The following is a 14348-nucleotide window of genomic DNA, read 5'->3' on the forward strand; positions in this document are numbered from 1 at the left end:
TCAGATCATTTGTGACATGTCTTCAAGCCAAACTACATCTGGTCCACTAAGTTTTAGTTGCAATATTGAAGACGATTCCTGAAGCAGAGTTTCACATTTCCACTGATATAACAACATTCTTTGGTGAGGAAACCTATCAACGGCTTTCTAAAAGTCTAGGGTGACAATGTCCACCGTATTTCCATCATTTATGATTCTGCTCACTTCCTCAAACTCCAGCAAGTTGGACCTTTTTCAGTTCTTCTGTGAATTTCTAATGGTCTCTTCCCTTTCCCAGTGATCATAAGGAAAACTTTATATTATCCCTTGCAATGTCCACTTGGTTACGGACGTCTGGCTGGTCGACTTGCAGTTCCCTAGCTCTGATTTTCCCCACGTTAGGGCGAAATGTGGAAGTTTATTGTGAATTTCTAATGTTTCATAAAGAATAGCTCTTAATATCCCTTCCAGTATCTTCCCAATAACAGTGGTCAGGCTGAGAGGCCTGTATTTCCCGGGCACAGATTTGTTCCATTTTGAACTGTAGGGAAAATGGTAAAGAAATGAGGGACATTGGGGGCGATTCTCCCAAAATTGTTCTATGTGCTGAATTGGCGGGAAACTGGTATAAATGACGATTGTTTTTTCAGTGGGAGTTCAAACTCTAATCTCCCACAGTCTGTGCAATGCAGAGGTCACAAGCGTGAATCTCATTAAAGGTTTGGGGGGTGGGGTCTATTCACACCAGAGGCTGACAGTTCCTGACCTCTGCGCATGCGCAGTGGCCCCGAGCTGTCAGCCTGCAGTTTGCTGGCCAGCCACGGGACCCTGTAGTGCTGCCCCTTGGGTCCACCGCCCCTAACGCCCCCCCCCCAACTTCCCAGGCCAGCCCCGACCCACTCCCGTCCCGGAGCACCGCGATCTTCTCCGGATCTCTCTCTCTCTCTCTCTCTCTTACCCACCCCCCCCACCAATGGGAGGCAGACACCCTAATCCCACCCAGCAGACGCCCCCCACCACCAAAGAAAGCAGACACCCCGCCCACGGAGGCCACCTAGGCCCTGCCCCCTTGGCACTGCCCCATGCCTGGTTCTTAGTGCCAAGGTGCCCCGTGGGCATGGGCACTTTGCCCATTAGGCAGTGCCGGGAGCACAGTCTGGCCCTGCCACAGTGCCCATACCCAGGGGGGAACAACCTGAAGCCACCCAACCCCCTGAGGGGCCCCAATTGCACCCCTCCCTTCACTCCAGCGGGGTCTCCTGTTAGTTCCCTGAAACTGGGGAGCGAATCTGAACGGCACTGGAGTGAAATTGCACTGACGGGAGTGCGAGATGTTGCGGGTCCGGAGGCTTCAGTCCCAGGCCCGCTAATAACTTTAAAATAAGGTTAAAATAGATTAAAATCTCGTACCTGCTGTTCCCACTGGTTTTCAGCGTGGTCCCCACTGTGCTGGATATCCGGCACTCGGAGATGCGTGCGCATCGGGAATGCATGCTTGAATCCCACAAATCGGCCCACAAGCGATTGTCCCGGCCCGCCGTGCTAAAGATTTAGAGCGCTGGGATGGGAGAATCGCCCCCAATAATCTTTACCATATCACAGAACAGATTGAGAGGTCAGACAACCTTTGATAAAAATGATGATACTACAGGTGTTCACACAATTGAACATTAATCTGAAGAATGTCTCTGAGGAAAAGGGAGTATTTAGGCTTAATACAAAATTACTGGTTAGTTTCCTAATGGTCGTTAAAGAGAGCACATTACTCTACTGAAAGGATAATCCCTTAATTCAGGGGTTTCCTTCAAACCCAATGTAAGAACGAAGATAAATACATTTTCAATTTCCCAAAACGAGGTGATAGGAAACAAGAAACATAATTAACCATGAATTATAATTATTGTTAAACAGTTCAAATGAACTGTGAATGTTTCCTGGTTTCATATTACACTTGGTAAAGTAGCTCCTTGTTCTTTTTCTTGTTGCCATCATAGCAGAATGGTTATCAAAACACAGTTAATGTATCTACATGTACAACTGCTGAAACATAGTTATTGATTACTGAAATACACTACATCAAAGGGGTGGGTATTCTTTGAGTTCTCTGTCTGAAGGCAGGTTTGAACCACGGCTGAATGATCTCCGGCACGGATAAGGCAAGGAGTGAGGTCCGGAATTTGCCCCAGATACAACGGGGATCGGACCCCGTGCTGCTGACACAATATGGCCCACAATCTGACCAACTGAGCCAACCGGCTCCCCAGTAACATGGGTGACCAGGCAACAGCCTGATAGAATAGGAGAACATTCCATGTTCAAAACTGTTGGTATTCCAATGCTCACACAGTATGAAAGGGAACCTGTTGAAGGAGGGATGCAGTCACAGTGAGACTCCTGAACAATTACAATCTCTCCATCTCCCATTCATATCCAATATCCCATTTACCATTTCTGCAGCAGATTGGGAACACCGACTCGTTCACAGACTAATGGACTCAAAAATTGTCTATCATGTAACCATGATCCTTGCAGACTCCCAGTGAGGTGTCTGTATTAAGGGCAGGTTGGAAAGCATTAACCATCAGAGAGGAAACATCACCTTCATAAAATGGAAAGTTATGGAAATATTAGAGTTAAGTCACGATCTGAAACTTTAATTGAAAATTGGTGCTTGTGAAGCGAGGTTTCCAATAACTTAATTTCAATTCCTGCACAAACCTTGACTGACACTGTAAAGTAAGTCTAACAATTCAGCAAAGATGGTATTTTAATGCAACTAACAGTTCTCTCTGTTCTGATTGAAGATCTCCAACAGAAACACAAGGAGACACTCCGGGTACAAACTGAAACACTGAGAGTGAGCACTATCCTCATAAAGGAGAAGGTTAAGATTTTCCAGCTGGTTGATCGATACGCTGAGCTAACGGTTATTTCTACTGTTCGAGATCGGACACTTGTCGAACATGAACTGCTGGCAAGAGGCCAAGACCATGAAGAATGGAGAGAGAAAGATCTCCGGAAAGAACTGGAAAAAATCCGAACTGATCAATTGTTCCAGAGCAGCTTTTCCCAGACGGGCAGTTTGCTGCAAAAAATTAGGAGATTATTCCACCAATCCCATTCAAGATCCAAATCTGGGAGTTCAGCAGCAATGAGCGGAGTGCCGGGAATTGGAAAAACAACAATGGTACAAAAGATTGTTTACGACTGGGCCACTGGGAAAATATACCCACACTTTCAATTTGTTTTCAGTTTTAAATTCCGGGATTTGAACACTCTTAACTGCAGAATAAACCTGAGGAATCTGATATTGGATCAGTATCCTTACTTTGGGAATATTCTGGGAGAGCTCTGGAAGAACCCAGAGGCATTGCTGTTTATATTCGATGGTTTGGATGAATTCAAGGACAGGATTGATTTTGCTGACAATCGGAGAAATACAGAACCTCAGTCCATGTGCACAGATCCCGAATGCTGGTGTGAAGTGTCTGACATTGTGTACAGTTTAATACAGCACAAGCTGCTCCCAGGATGTTCAGTGCTAGTGACCAGCCGCCCCACTGCATTACATTTATTGGAAAAGGCTGACATCAGCGTCTGGGCTGAAATCCTGGGATTTGTTGGTGATGAACGGAAGGAATATTTCAACAAGTTTTTTGAAGATCAGACGGTGGCAGCAGCTGTTTTCAAACACGTGGAGGAGAACGAGATCCTGTACACCATGTGTTACAACCCTTCCTACTGCTGGATCCTCGGTCTGTCACTGGGTCCCTTCTTTACACAAAGAAACAGGAAACAGCAGCAAGTTCCCAAGACCATCACCCAACTATATTCCTACTATATTTACAACATTCTGAAAAACCATGGCCGAGAGATGGAAAACCCCCGTGATGTGTTACTGAAGCTTGGTGAGATGGCCTACACAGGAGTCTCCAAGAAGAAGATTGTGTTTCGAAATGAAGATTTGATTGAGTACAATCTACAACCTTCCAAGTTCCTGTCTGGGTTCCTGATGGAGCTTTTGGAGAGAGATGTTTCTGCCCGGAGTGTGGTTTACACATTCCCACACCTCACCATCCAAGAGTTTGTAGCTGCACTCACACAATTCCTGACTCCAGATCCCGGGGAGATCGTGAAACTCCTCCGTGAAGCCCACAGTGAGGAAGATGGGCGATTTGAGATATTTCTCCGTTTTGTTGCTGGTCTGTCCTCCCCACAGTCAGCTCGACCCCTGGTGGAGTTTCTGGGTCCATTTCTTCATCAAACAACCTGCCGAGTGATTGACTGGGTGAAGGAGAAGGTTGAAGGGCAGATTGGAGACACAGAGACTGAAACTGGGAAGAGGAAGCTCCTGAACACATTCCACTACCTGTTTGAGTCTCAGAATAAAGCACTGGCTCGGAACACAGTGGGATCTATGGAAAAACTTTCATTTAGTGAATTGCGACTGACCCCGATTGACTGTGCGGTCCTGTCTCATGTCATTGGACTCTGTGATGCAATAAAACACCTCGATCTGGAGCGATGCTACATTCAGTGTGAAGGGCTCCAGCGGCTGGGACCCATTCTGCACAAATGTCAGGAGTTGAGGTAACTGTTTGGTCTCAGAGCGGATATTTTCATTGTTGAGAAGCCATTTCCTTTGTTCTAATAAAACAGAGGCATGTTCATTCGAGGACGTCAAGAGAGAAACAATGTCCAATGGTCACAAAGTGTGGGAGAATGGCACAAAGTAATAATGCTCATTTGAGAGCAGATGCAGATATGATGGGCCGATTGGCCTCCTTCTGAACCTGTAATAAATCTAGATTCTCTGATAAAACTACATCGTTTCAAGAAGGCAGATTCTCCTGGAATAGGCGTGGGCAATAAATGTTGGCATAACCAGCAATGCCCACATTCCTTGAATGAATAAAAACATTATTGGGATGAATTTTAAATAATTAGAGCTGTAAAGGCCTCCCTCCAAAATCTGAAAAAGGATCATTCCCTCTCCCAACAGAAACCATCTGATTCTGTACGATGCTATACAGAAATTAGTTTCTCTTGTTCGGTGCAGCTTACAGTTTGTGTTTAATTATGATCAGGATTATTTTACTGCGCTCTCCCTGTGTTATGTATTACAGTCGGTGTGTGTTATATTGGGACAATGTCCCTTTATAAGTCACGTGATCACTGGTGACATCATCAGTTCGGGTTGCTTTCTGAATGCCTGCGTTGCGCTGCCTCTACTGGCAGCCTCTGTGAACTCCGTCTTGCTTCTTGGATTAACTGGTTGTAACTGAAACTCAGAGCTTCTATCATTCATTGTGGGCCTCTGAATAGAAGCAACCATTTCTTTAAACCTCTATAACTCTTACAACGTCGTAAACCTTAAATTAAAATGTAGGGACAGTTTAAATTGAAACCAAAAACCCGCAAGCGGGTAGCTTTGTTTAACATGAAGTGAAATTAAAGTTTTGGCCCTTTCTGAGCTCACAAGCACAAAAACACAAATTAAACTTAAACTCATGAATTACTGTGTAATGCCCACAAACACAAACTATTACATAACAGTGAAGCCCAAGATGCTGTTTTCTTTATTAATTGCTACCTACACTTGCCCTGCCAATGGCAATGATCGATGCACAATGTGTTCAGTCCCTCTGATCCTGCAATCCGTGAACAATTCTACCGATTATTTTATATTGCTTCCTCATGTGCATGTTTCCTGAAAGTATCACCTCACCCGTCTCTGCATTGAACTTAATCTGCCACCTATCTGTACACTCCACCATAGTCTGTTTTTCAGTCCCAAGCTCTTCTCCTCACAGTTTACAATGCCTCAAACTGTTCTGTGATCAACAAACTTTGAAATTTTCCTCGAGACTGCAAACCATAGAAACCCTACAGTGCAGGAAGAGGCCATTCGGCCCATCGAGTCTGCACCGACCACAATCCCACCCAGGCCCTACCCCCATATCCCTACATGTTTTACCCTCTAATCCCTGTAACCTACACATCTCAGGACACTAAGGAGCAATTTTAGCATGGCCAATCAACCTAACCCGCACATCTTTAGACTGGGAGGAAACTGGAGCACCCAGAGGAAACCCACTCAGACACGAGGAGAATGTGAAAACTCCACACACTGACCCAAGCCGGGAATCGAACCCAGGTCCCTGGAGCTGTGAAGCAGCAGTGCTAACCACTGTGCTACCGTGCCGCCCAAACACCTAGATCATTCACACATGTCAGGGAAAAGCAAGGATCCCAATACCAACTGCTTGGATTCTCCATTACCGACATCCTCCAGCCTTAAAAATATCCATTACTCTTTGTTCATCCAATTTTGTATCCACGTTGCTACTTTCCCATTTATTTTATGAGCTTATGCCACAAGTCTGTTGTGTCACTGCATCAGATGATTTTTGAATATCCATGTACACCACATCAACAGCAGAACCATCACTGACCCTTTCTGTTGCTTCCTCCAGTTCACAGCAATATAAAGCCAGTCGAAAACAGCATTTTTTTTTAACCAACCAATGAATTTAGTTTCCTCTGTGTCGCTATTAGATTCACCATTTCCCTTTTGAACTCAGCGTGGGCCGGCTCAGAGTAGCTGAATGATCAACTGACCCTCCAACCCTCAGCTAAGTTTAACACTACTGCTCCAGGCTGGAGCCGCAGACTTGACTAAATTGGATTGACCCAGTCTTTTCGGTTGTGGTTACTACCTCCTGGCCCTCTCTTCATCCACTCCAACAAACTGAGATAGCTGGGAATTAAACCTGTATCAACTGCTTGGAAAGCAACTATGCTCGCTATGATATCACCATCATTGCATTTAGGGACTCCTGTGGTGTGGGTGCACCCACAGTGCTGTGAAAAAGAGATTTCCAGGAGTTTGACCCAGTCACTGTGAAGGAACAGCGATATCTTTCCAAGTCAGGATGATGTGTATCTTGAAGGGAACTTCCAGGTGGAGATGTTTCCATTTATCTGCTTGTCCTTCAAGGGATAGAAATCACAAGATTGGAAGGTGCTGTGTAACGAGCCATTGGGAGTTGTTGCACTGCATCTTGTAGATGGTACACACTGCTCGCTCTGTACCTCTGTGGTGGATGGAATGAATGTTGAACGTGGAGCACCAGTCAACAAGCAGAGTTATCCTGGATGGTGGCGAGCTTCCTGAATCTTGAGCTGTGCTCATGCAGACAAGTGGATGGTATTTAAATTCCTGACATGTGTCTTGTCATTGGTGGAAATGTATTTGGAAGTCAGGAGGTGAGTTACTCTGCGCAGAGTTCCTGGCCTTCAATCTTCTCTAAAATCCACAGTAATGATATGTCTAGTCTGTTTCTGGCCAATGGTAGCATCGAAGGTGCTGATACTCAGGATTCAGGTGATGATAATCCCATTGAATGTGAAGGGAGAGTTGATTGTATTCATTCTTGGTGGAGATGGTCATCGCCTGGCACTTGTCAGCCTTCCTTGAATATTGTTCAAGCCTTGCTAAATATGGACAGGTCCTGCATTACTATCTTGCGGAGTCGAGAATGGTGCTGAACGTTGTACAGACATCAGCAAACAACTCCACTTCTGACTTTATGATGGATGAAATTTAATTGATGAAGTAGCTGAAGATGGTTGGGCCGAGGGCACTCTCCTGAGAACTTCCTGCTGTCATTTCCTGGAGTTGAGATGACCCTCTCTTCACACACTCCCAACAAACTGAGATATCTGGGAATTAAACCCCTATCAACTGCTTGGAAAGCAACTATGCTCACAATTATATCACTGGAATTGCATTTAGTGACTCCTGTGGTGTAGGTGCACCCACAGTGCTGTGAGAAATAGAGTTCCAGGATTTTGACCCAGTCACTGTGAAGGAACGGTGATATATTTCCAAGTCAGGATGGTGTGTATCTTGGAAGGGAACTTCCAGGTGGAGATGTTTCCATTCATCTGCTGCCCTTGTCCTTCCAGGGATAGAAATCACAGACTGGACAGTGCTGTGTAACAAGCCATGGTGAGTTGTTGCACTGCATCATGCAGATGGTCCAACAACCATAACTAACTTCCTTTGTGCTGGTGTTGCTCCAACCGGCAGATAGTTTTTTTTCTCTCATTTCCATTGACTTCAGTTTTTCTCTGGCTCCTTTTTGCTACATGTGGTCATATTCTGCCATGATGTCAAGGGCAGACCCTCTCCCCTCTCATCCTGAGTTCAGCTCTGCTGTCCGTGTTTGCATCAAGGCTGTAATGAGGTAGGGGACTGAGTGACCCTGAGTAAGCACAAGCTCAGAGTCAGCGAGCAGGTCATTGCTAATTAAATGCTGCTTGATAGTCTCGATGACGCCTTCCTCTGTTGGTGATTGAGAGGAGACTGATGGGGTGGTAAATGGACAGATTGGATTTGTTCTTTCCTTTTTGTTTACGGTCAGATCTGGGCAATTTCCCACTATTTTAGGTAAACATCAGTGTTGTAGCTCTACTGGAACAGCTTGGCGAGGAACAGAGCAGCTTCTGGAGCAGTAATCTTCAGTACAGTTACTGGAATATTGTCAAGATCTGGTCTTTGCAGTATCCATTACCTTTAGCTATTTCTTGACATCATGTGGAGTGAATCGAATTCTCTGATAAATATCTGTGATGCTCGGGACCTCTGAACGGTTTAGCCACTGAAGTTAGTTACTAATATTTGAGCCATATCTTTTGCACTGATGTATTAGTCGTCTCCGTCATGAGGATGGAATATTTGTGGAGCCTCCTCCTTCTGTTGTTTCATCATCCACTACCATTCACAGCTAAATGTGACAGGACTGCAGAGCTTACATCTGAGCCGAGGAAACCAGAATTTCCTGAATGAGGAAACCTGCTGCTGGAAAATCTCCAGTCAAACTGTCAGTGATATGAAACCGGGTTTGCGGATAACCCTTTCCCTGGGCGGCACAGTAGCACAGTGGTTAGCACTGCTGCTTCACAGCTCCAGGGTCCTGGGTTCGATTCCCGGCTCGGGTCACTCTGTGCGGAGTTTGCACATTCTCCTCGTGTCTGCGTGGGTTTCCTCCGGGTGCTCTGGTTTCCTCCCACGGTCCAAAGATGTGCGGGTTAGGTTGATTGGCCAGTTTAAAAATTGCCCCTTAGAGTCCTGAGATGCGTAGGTTAGAGGGATTAGTGGGTAAATATGTGGGGGTAGGGCCTGGGTGGGATTATGGTCGGTGCAGACTCGATGGGTCGAATGGCCTCCTTCTGCACTGTAGGGTTTCTATGATTCTATGATTCAATGTGAGGATCGACTGGAAGTAAGAACTCATGGTAATTCCCGGAGATAGAACACGAGCCAGACCTGCAGAAAATGTAGAACCTGTTTACTGTGGAATGTAGCGGGTGACACCCCTCCCCTATAAACTAATCAAACAGAAATATTTCAACTTTCTAATGGGAGAATAATCTTTCCTTGTTGTAAAAATTTAGGGGATGGACCTTAAAGCAACAGTTAGCACAGTTTCACACTTTAACTCGCCCTGAGATATTATACAGATGATACAATGTCAATAGTTAAGAAGCACGGGGAATCCCGAGCGATCCACTCTCACAGCTTTATCATTTAACCCTCTGTGAAATGTACAATTCTCATTAAATCCTGGATTTATGTAACAGCAGAAATGATTTGAATTTTTGGAATCTTAGCAGGGTCAGTGAGATTCAGGAGGGTAATTCTGATGATCAGGAAATGAGACCAGAATATGGGACATGTTTAAACGTTACTTGCTTGTTCACAGGATGTGGGCATCACCTCCTCGAGGGGCCATTAGCAGTGGGAAATAAATGCTGGTCCAGCCAGCGACACCCATATCCCATGGACAATTAAACAAAATATACATTTTGAGAGGTATAAAAGAGTTGATTGTTCATCATTTTTCAATGCTGACTATTGCCTTTTCCATTCAACAGAAAGGGTTTGATATTTGATTTAATATTGTCACATTTATTAGTGCCAAAGCATACCGTACATAGGGAAGGAAAGGAAAGAGTCCAGAATGCAGTGCTACAGTCACAGCTGGGGTGCAGAGAAAGATCAACTTGGATGAGATATAATATTGTAACTTGAATCAGTTCACCACTCATGCTAAGTTTCTGACACAAAAATAGATCCAGCTATTTTTTCTGCTGAACATTAATCTGAATTTAATGTGTTTCTCACTTTCTCCATTTAGTCTGGGTGGCAATGAAGTGGGAGATTCAGGAGTGAAACTATTGTCTGTGGCTCTGAGGAATCCAGAATGTAAAATACAGAAACTGGAGTAAGTATCAGACTGTGTGAGATTGTGTTAATAATCAGTGGATGGTCTGACACTGTAAATTATTATCAGTGTCAGTAATAATGTCATTAATAACCATTCCACATCATTCCTGTCAGTATTCGTGTTAAACACCATGGATTCGCTCTGATTCCTGAAATCTTTCTCTCTCTGATCTCCAGTTTGGAGAGTAACAGCCTCAGATATTCTCACCTCTGCTCTCAGTACAAACCAGTCAGTGATGTGTCTGAACCTGAGTTACAATAAGCTGCGAGATTCAGGAGTGAAAGAATTAACTAATCATTTATAATTATTCTCAAATCCATTCATGAGAATAAAAAAGCTGGACAAAACAATTAAATGTTTATAGAATTCCCAGATATGGCTGGTCGCATGTTCAATTTAGTTTAATTTGTCATTCAGATTATAGATGTTTATGTCTGTCGGCTTCTCAGTTTGATTAAACATAGAAAACTGCAGTATATCGGTAAGGCAGATTACAAACTACATGGAATTCTGATGAGTTTTACCCCGAGGGATCCACTCTCAAATTTACGTTAAATGGAGCTGAAGGAGCATCTGAAAAGAGAATGCAGAGATGGAGGTGGGGAGGGTTATGAAGAGAATTCCAGAGCTTACAGCCCAGCAGTTCAAGGCACAGTTCAGCTGGCAATGGCAATAATCACAGTGCAGAATAATCTGAATGATGTCCCTATTAATAATGGACATTGTTTTTAAGAACACAAATAATGATACTAAATATACCATTGCTATCAGTATTCGTGTTATTAAAAACACTGTCAGCTATTAGTAGACACAAAATAAGCTTGGGAGCAAAGTTGGAGACCATGAAATAAAAGAGGCAAAGGCAGCCTGGATATGAAGTTATCTGAGTGACAGGAAACAGGCAGGAGAGGTGAACTGTACCTTTTCATTTATCGGAAGCTGACAGTGGCTTTCCCCAGCAACCAGTACTGTGTTACTACGACTAATTTTCTTTACATGTACTACAAAATGAGACTTGGGTTTATCTAAAGATGAGATGTGAAGCTCCAGCACACGGCCACCAGACCACAGAGCGGACGCAGCATATGATAGACCGAGCTCAATCACACCAAAACCAATGGATCAGATCAGAGATCTGCTGTCTTGCCATATCCAGTCATAAATAGTGTTAGACATGCCACAAAATGTTCGATATGCCGGTTACATTAGGCGACAAGGTGGCACAGTGGTCAGCACTGCTGCCTCACAGCGCCAGGGACCAGGGTTCAATTCCGGCCTTGGGTGACTTGATGTGTAGAGTTTGCACGTTCTCCCAGTGTCTGTGTGGGTTTCCCCTGGGTGCTCCAATTTTCTCCCACAGTCCAAAGATGTGCAGGTTCGGTTGATTGGCTATGCTAAGTTGTCCCTTGGTATCTCAGGGTGTGTAGGTTACGGGGATTAGTGGGCCATATATGTGGAGTTACAGAGATAGGGCCTGGATATGATATTCTTTCAAAGAATTGGTGAAGACTCGATGGGCCAAAGGGCCTCCTTCTACACTGTGGGAATTCTATGATTCTATAAACATGCCACAAGAATTCCATCATTACTGATGAGGGAACCCAGAGCATCAGTGCCATCTCCAGCCAGAAGTGCTGAGTAGAATGATTAATCTCGGCCTCCTCCTGAGGTCCCCAGCATTCCAGATGACAATTTGATTCACTGCATGTGAGGTAAAGAAATGACTGAAGGCACTGCATACTGCAAACTCTGTCAGCCTGGCTGTACCCCAGCAATGGTACTGAAGAATTGTGCTCCATAACTAGCCATTCCCCTAGCCAAGCTGTTCCAGTACAGCTACAACACTGGATCTACCGGACAATGTGGGAAAAAACAGGGCAAATCCAATCTGATGAATTGCTGCTCCATCAGTCTGCTCTTGAACGTCAGAAAAGTGTCATCCTTCCAGTGCCTCATGAACATCACTGCAGGAGTTCCTGAGGGTGATGTCCAAAGCCCAACCACCTTCAATTGCTTTATCAATGTCCTGCCTTCCATTATGTCAGTAGTGAGGATGCTCACTAATGATTGCACAATGCTCAGTACTGTTCACAATTCCTCAGAGACTGAAGCAGTCCATGCCCATAAACAGCAAGACCTGAACAAAACAGAAAATGGTGGAAAGGCTCAGCATGTCTGACAGCTTCTGTGGAGAGAGAACAGCTAACCCTTCGAATCTGGATGACTCTTCGACAGAGCTAGCGCCTTGAGCTCTGAAGAACTTTCAGGCTTAACCTGATAAATGGCAAGTAATGTTTCACTGCACAAATGCCAGGCAAGGACCATCTCCAACAGACGGGAATCTAACCATATTCCCTTTACATTGAATGGCAGCACCATTGCTGAATCCTCGACCATCAACATCCTGAGTGGTGGGGGCGCACTGGGACCATTGAACAGACACTGAACTGTAAACACTATGGCTCCAAGGGTAGATCACAGTCTGGGAATTCGGAGATGAGGAACTCGCCTCCTGTCTCCCAAATGTTTGCCCACCATCTCCAAGGCACAAGTCAGCAGTGTGATGGAATCCGCTCATCTTGCTGGATTGTCTGCAGCTTCAAAAACACTGAAGAAGCTCATCCATGGAAAATGAGCCCACTGGATCAGCTGGCCATTCACCAAACTAAACATTGACTGTCTCTACCACTGACGCACAGTGGCAGTATTTTACCACATACAAGGTGGAATGTAACAGCTCACCAAGGTTCCTGAGCCAGCATCATCCAAACAGGCACTATCCATCACCGAGATGGCCAAGGATATCAGAAGGATGGGACACCAACCAGCTTCAGATTTCTTTCCAAACCACACACCATTCTGACTTGGAATATATTGCTTTTCCATCACTGATGCGGGATCATAATCCCGGATGTCCCTTCCTAACGGTTTTGTACCAGATGCTCTGCAGAATTTAAGAAGATGGCTCACCACCTCCTTCTCAAAAGCAATTGGGGATGGGCTGCAAGTGTTTGCATTGCCAGTGATACCATCATCCCTTGAAAGAATTAATAAAGACAAGCGCTACCCACTGTAGAGGTGGGTAATTGTGCCTGTGTGTAACCCAAACACAGTCACGGAAGAGAGAAAAAACAGCTGCGACAGGACAAATAGTGTGACCATTGCACAGGCCAGAGGAATTCTAAAGATAGATCTGGTGGAACTATTTAATATACTCAGCGAGGGTCTCAAATGTCCAGGTGTTGTGCTGTGTTCCATACAACCTGGATCTAGAGTGGAGAAGCTTTGAAGAAAGTGTGATGCAATACAATGTTGACCAGATGCTTCATGATGAGGAACCCCATGGACCACAGGCCAGGGACATGGGATATGTGTCAGGGAGGATGGAGATTCAGTAATGCAGACATGTTTTCCAAGAACCTTAACTCTCACAGCCATTCAGTGTAATAAATCTTCACCATCTCCAGCACTGTTGCTGTTTCTGTGAATGTTTTATAATTTCCCTGGAGCCGTCACGACATGAAACAAAGGTATTGGAATTGTATTGACCTGATTCAGTGCTGTATTTCCCATCTCACATTCCCAGTGAACTGTTAAAGACCCAGTAATATGGTGAAGGAGTTTTTTTAGTGGTGCTCCATCTCTGAATTTACTCAAAATACAGACATAACAAAGTGACCAGTAATAACAAAGTATAATCCTGTGAAACCCAAGGAAGCAACCCCACCATGACAACCACCGGCATCCCCGCACTTTCTGCTGAGCTGCAGGCAGCATCTTACCTCTCTCCTCTCCTCTGGGAATTTCGATGACCGTGGCCTTTGTCCTCGGATTTCCTGAGTCCTGGAAGGATCCGGCCAACTGCGGGTCCTCTGCACAGATGCTGGAGTTGTCTCTGTCATCATAGCTTCGTGAGGTGCTTGTGTTACAGTCGGAGCAGAAGGGGACCCACTGCCCACACCAGGGGCATCCTGAGAGGAGCTCCCGAATACTGCAGGCAGCCGCTCCTCTATCCATTCAGGGCAAACTGGACCCTCCCTGCTCAGCTGGGGAGGTCCTGACAGTTACTCCAGA

At 45.0% G+C, this 14348-nt stretch overlaps 1 protein-coding gene across 1 annotated transcript in view; it reads left to right on the forward strand.

Moving 5' to 3' along the window:
• LOC144484292 (NACHT, LRR and PYD domains-containing protein 3-like) overlaps positions 1-14348 on the forward strand; it is a 60603-nt gene that overhangs the window by 19122 nt on the left and 27133 nt on the right. The window contains exons 7-8 of the mRNA XM_078202820.1: positions 2784-4569; positions 10185-10271. Coding sequence (XP_078058946.1) covers positions 2784-4569; positions 10185-10271 — 1873 coding nt within the window. The remainder of the gene's footprint in view (positions 1-2783; positions 4570-10184; positions 10272-14348) is intronic.

Source organism: Mustelus asterias, unplaced genomic scaffold, assembly GCF_964213995.1.
Source record: "Mustelus asterias unplaced genomic scaffold, sMusAst1.hap1.1 HAP1_SCAFFOLD_98, whole genome shotgun sequence".
NCBI lineage: Eukaryota > Metazoa > Chordata > Chondrichthyes > Carcharhiniformes > Triakidae > Mustelus > Mustelus asterias.